Consider the following 5,401-nt stretch of genomic DNA (forward strand, 5'->3'; position numbering starts at 1 on the left):
ATCAACATATCGGCTGTAGCAAAAATAAGAGACCGCATGTGCTTAATTCGTGCTTTGCTTCACTGAAAATTTTAACTGGCGTAGATGATGATTAAAGAAACAAAACGAGAAACACAAAATTTGCGCAACGCCGGCGGGACTCGAACCCGCAATCCTCGGCTTAGAATACCGATGCCTTGTCCATTAGGCTACGGGGGCTTTTTTTTTCTTTTTTTTTCTTTAGTACTGACGTGGCAACAAGGCTACAAAACAAGACATTTTATCAATACACAACGGTCACGACAAAAACTCTGCCACTGGTTGGCAGTCACAGGGCTAAAAACGCTTGAAATTCGCTAGCTCAGTCATCACACTGAGCCATGTTGGTTTTTCTTTTTGCAAATTATACATTTCCTTAATATGACAAATGCTTTCAATGAAGTATTCTCTAACAGGCCGGGCATTTACTTCAGCATGTCTCACAGCCATTCTAGTTTTCCATAAACTATGTAAGGACACCAGCATGAACATGTCATAGGGTACATTGTCTTCATTTAGAGTAGGCAAGAAACGAATCCCATATGGAGTAATCGGCAAGTCCTTCTTTAGTGTTCTCTGTAAGATGTCCCAATGGAACACAGCATCCCAGCAGTCAAGAAAAATGTGTTCTACTGTTTCGGGTTTTTGGCATAGTAAACAGTTGACGCTCCAAGGCACGGAAAGGCCTTTTTCATCTAGCCATGGTTTCACAGGTAAAGTATTGGTGTGAAGCTGGAAAAAGAAGGACTTTACCGACGGGCGTACTGGCATTCGTTTTACTCTTTTTAGTACGTCCTTTTCAGGTCCAATGCAGAACATCGAGCGATACAATGGCACCGGCAACATTGTGTCTACCAGGTCCTTATATAAGCGCTTTCGTGGTACCCTACTTAAGTATTCCATGGAAAACCGAACCTTTAACAGCTGAAAAGCCAAGACTACCTCTTTTAAGAAACCACGCGCTCTGCCTTGACTGCACCGATGTGACGATACAATAAACTCAGGTATAGCTTCGCTCAGCCTTGTTTGAAACATAGTTAATAAAAATGGGCCATTTTGGTCCCGTAAGAAAACAAACCTCGACACAATCTGCTTAATGAACAAATGTGCCAGACCTAATCCTCCATTTTTAACCGAACGAAAGAGATTAGTGCGACTCGTGCGCTCCCAGCTTGAACCCCATACAAACACTGCGATTACTCTGTGTAAACGTTGTATGTTAGCCCTTGACATGCACAACACTTGGAGCACGTAAGAAATTTTAGCGACGGCAAACAGGTTGCACACTGTCGCACGAGCAAACATAGAGAAATTGCGGCCTCCCCATTTAAGTGTACCTTCACGAACCCTTTCAGTTTCGGCATTCCAGTAATCAACGGCGTCACGGTAGTGCTCAAGCGGCACCCCTAGGTACTTTGCCGGCGCGACTGACCAGCGGATATTTGCAAACGTACTCGGATGGTCTTCCCAGTTGCCGATCCATACCCCTAGGGATTTATCAAAGTTTATAGCACTGCCTGTCATTCTGCAGTATGATAAAGCCTCTGCGACCGCGATTTCGATGCTTTCTTTATCCCGACAAAACAACGCGATGTCATCCGCGTATGCCAGCACTTTCACTTCCGCGGACTGCACTCTGAAACCCGATATTCTATTGTCATTCTTGATTTTCCTACAAAGCGGCTCTAGGTAAATCGCGAATTAAAGAGGCGACAAACCACACCCCTGGCGCACAGATGACCGGACGCTAAAGGTTTTGGTAACCTCCTTGTTTATAATGAGGCTGGCGGTACAGTCTTGATAGCACATCTTTACCCCATCTAAGATCAAATCCCCTACCTTTATGTGTTCTAGAATACTGAAAAGAATTTTATGGGCCACACGGTCGAAAGCCTTTTGCATATCTAACTGTAACATGGCACAGTGTTCACCTAGGTCATTACAGTATTCTAAAATACTTCTGGCAATATGAATGTTTGTGTTGATAGACCTTCCTTTAATGCCGCATGTTTGATGCGACCCTACTATTCTGGTCACCACTCCCTGTAATCGCTTTCCGAGCACTCTTGTAAATATCTTATAGTCTACATTCATTAGTGATATCGGCCGGTAAGCATCGACAGCTAACAATTTTTCTGGGTCCTCGGATTTCGGTATCAGAACTACGTGCGATGTCCGAAAAGAAGGAGGAACCTGTTTTTGCTCATAGGCCTCCTTAAACAACCGTAACAGGATCTCACTGACATCTCTTTTGAAGGCTTTATAAAAGGCCGCTCCGAGTCCATCGGGTCCCGGAGACTTGCCTACAACTAAATCATCTATGGCTCCTTCCACTTCGGTGATGCTCAGAGGCCACTCCAGACGCTTTTGAATGTCTTCCTCTAATTGCGGCATGTTTGACAAAAAGTCCGTCTTGAATTCTTCTGTGACGTCTTTAACAGTCCCGAATAATTTGCTATAATGATCAAGAAATGCCTCTTCAATTTTTGAGGTTGGCTCGTGATCTCGTTCTCGTATTGAATCATTCTGATTTCATTTCGCCTCGCGTATGCCTTTTCGTCAGATAAGGCTCGTTTAGAAGGTGTCTCACCTAGCCAAACCCTTTCAGCTCGTGCCCTTATAACTGCTCCTTTGAACTTCTCTTCTTCGATAAGCTCAAGCTGGCTTTTCAGTTGTCTTATTTCTTTTGTTCGGCTCCCAGGTCTCCCGCTTTCCACGGTGTACAAAAAATCAAGCTCACGTTGGATTTCATTTTCTTTTTTCCTTTTAATAAATTTCTCTTTAGTGGCTTCTTCTATAGCACTCATCTTGACTCCCTGTTTAAAGTTCTCCCATAATTCTAGCACGTTGCCATCTTCGGCTTCGATCAAATTATCTAACTTTTGCTTCACGCTTTCACAAAAGGATTCGTTCATTAACAGCCCATCGTTGAACTTCCACAACTTCCAGTTAAACTTCGATTTTCTTTCTTTGGTACCTACACTAAAAGTTACAAGGCTGTGATCGCTGAATGAGACGTGTTTCACACTATAGCTGCCACACATCGGAACAAGCTCCAGTGCGACATACCCTCTATCTAGCCTTGCGTGACTTTGCCCTTGAAAATGTGTGAATGCAGGCGTGCCAGTAGAACACAGGAAATTACCGACGTCATCAAGATTAGATTCTTGCACTAGTGGGTTTAAAAGTAAAGCACTTTTGTCATGCACTGGAAGGTTTTTCACTCGATCGGCCGCGTAACATACACAATTAAAATCTCCTAGCAATACGACTTTCCTGTCACACTGTAAATGCTGATTTACTGTCTCAAAGAAAGGCACACGCTCACTTTCAGTGTTTGGGGCGTAGACACATATCACGCGCCAACCTACACCCAAAAAGGAAAAATCCACAAAAACCAGTCTTCCACTTTCACAAGAAAAGACCCCTTCTTCTCTAATTCCCAGGTTGTTTCTAATGAAGATAGCGCACCCCGCGGAAATCCCAACAGCATGTGATACACAAACATTGTATCTATTGCGAAACTGCAGCACCGTGCGATCCGTTTGTTCCTCACTTTCTATCTTTGTCTCCTGCACCGCTGCTATATCAACATCTGTTTCTAAGAAAAGCCGGCTAAGCTGGTATTGCCGCTTTTTGGCACAAAGACCGCGGACATTTAGAGTAGCAAAACGAAGTGCAGTGTTTTGAGCCATTGTTATGTTTTTTGAAGAACAAACGAACCGCATGGTACCCACCTCATGCGTCTTGGGCCAAAGCTGCCTTCGCCTTTTGCACAAGCCTTCCGCAGCTGCCATGGCAGCCTTAGGAAGGCACAGTTGATGTCCCTGTCATAGCGTTCCATCGTCCCTTGAGTTTGGCTTGATCACTAGGTGGCCTAGATGAGACGCCGCGAAGCACACGCTCTCGCGGCTACGTCGGCGGCGTCTCCGCCGCCCTCCGGTCCGGAGGTATGTTCGGACGCGGCCTCAGCGTTGACCGCCGAATGATCGCAGCCTTTGGCGGCGGTCCTTCCGAGATCCTTGCAGCCAGGGCCTCATGCTCGTCCAGCGTAGCGTCGTGGCCGCGCTTGGAGACTGAGGCTCCGCTTGTTCCCTCGCTTACTTCCATGACTGCTGGCTCCTCAGGTGACTTCGACGGCTTTGAGGCATCCTGCACTTTCACGACGCCGGTGGCGTCGCCAGCTGCGTCGCTCAGCTTTCGGCTTTCCTTGTTAACACTTGCGTCGTGGGGCATGTCGGGCGGGATTAACGTTGCCGCATCAAGTTCCTCGAGCTTCGGCGTTGCTTCGCTTGCGGCTTCTTCAGCGTCAGCCTCGTCCATGACGAGTTCCGCAGTGTCTTCTCCTCCAACCGGCCCCGCAACACTTGCGTAAGTCTTCACGCACTGAGATTCTTCGTGTCCAAAACGACGGCAGTGCGTGCAGCGAGGAACTCGGCATTCTCGTCTGATATGGCCCTTACTGTGACACCGCAGGCACAATGGCGCTCTCCAAGGCGCGACTAGGAGGGCCATGTCACCGGCTACGCGAAGCTGGTGTGGAAGGTCATCAACCTTAATGCCGTTATGGAGCTTGAGGCGCACCAGGCGTGTCGTCGACCCCTTGTCTTGGATCCCTTGAACTCTCCACTTTTCCTTCGAGACCTCGGTCCCCTTTCCGAACGGAGCAAGCGCTACACGCACATCTTCGTCGGCCACATTGAAAAGAAGCCAGTGAAGCTTCAAACGCACGTCCTGGTTTGCCGGATCAATAACCAAACAACGTTGGCCCTTCACCTTCATTTCGCCGCATTCCAAAGCTTTCTTCATCCCTTCCATGCTCTTGAAAGTCACAGCCCATACGTGGCTCATCTGGTATGCTCCCAACGCTACCACTTCAGGGAGCAAACCAAGACGCGCCAACGTGTCCCGGAAATGTTCGACTCGGTAAGGCCTCGACCGGACATCCGCGTGCAAAAATAAAGTATTCAAAACACTACGACCTGATGGCAGAGTAGGCAAAACCACTTCGTATCCCTCGGTATTCATTCCGTCGATCCTGTCACCGCGGCCGCTGTTAGCCGCAACCACCGCTGCTTGGGAGCCCATGAAACGCACGTCCTTCTCGTGGCTCAGTCTCACTTGGGAGGGAGACTCAGGCTACGGGGGCTCTCACGCTCAGACCGCAGCTCTTAATTGTCAAATCCTGGCCGGAGTGTCGCCGACCCTCGGCGCAACCGCGTGAACGCGCTCGTGCCACCGCTGCCTTCGTCGTCGTCTTCGTCCACAGCTGGTTCCAATGCGGCTCGTCATGCCAGCGATCCCATACTGCCCCTCCGTCTGCGAATGCGCTGATGGCGCTGGCCCACTGTCAGTTGGTGAGGTGATTTCTATCTGAAGGTCT

General features: G+C 48.2%; 2 protein-coding genes across 2 annotated transcripts; both read right to left on the reverse strand.

The window, feature by feature from the left end:
* Positions 1 to 231: 231 nt before the first annotated feature.
* Positions 232 to 1,702, reverse strand: LOC142566674 (uncharacterized). The gene has a single exon (XM_075677505.1). It carries the CDS (start codon positions 1,540 to 1,542, stop codon positions 316 to 318), a length of 1,227 nt encoding a protein of 408 aa, XP_075533620.1. The 5' UTR covers positions 1,543 to 1,702; the 3' UTR covers positions 232 to 315.
* Positions 1,703 to 3,564: 1,862 nt separating this feature from the next.
* On the reverse strand, positions 3,565 to 5,106 carry LOC142566585 (uncharacterized). Its single transcript, XM_075677422.1, has one exon. The coding sequence runs from the start codon at positions 5,104 to 5,106 to the stop codon at positions 3,931 to 3,933; it is 1,176 nt and encodes a 391-aa protein (XP_075533537.1). The 3' UTR covers positions 3,565 to 3,930.
* Between the last annotated feature and the right edge of the window lie 295 nt (positions 5,107 to 5,401).

Source organism: Dermacentor variabilis, unplaced genomic scaffold, assembly GCF_050947875.1.
Source record: "Dermacentor variabilis isolate Ectoservices unplaced genomic scaffold, ASM5094787v1 scaffold_13, whole genome shotgun sequence".
Lineage (NCBI taxonomy): Eukaryota > Metazoa > Arthropoda > Arachnida > Ixodida > Ixodidae > Dermacentor > Dermacentor variabilis.

Coding starts and splice junctions, on each gene's coding strand:
- LOC142566674 (XM_075677505.1), bottom strand. CDS start 1,542: ATGACAGGCAGTGCTATAAACTTTGATAAATCCCTAGGGGTATGGATC.
- LOC142566585 (XM_075677422.1), bottom strand. CDS start 5,106: ATGGGCTCCCAAGCAGCGGTGGTTGCGGCTAACAGCGGCCGCGGTGAC.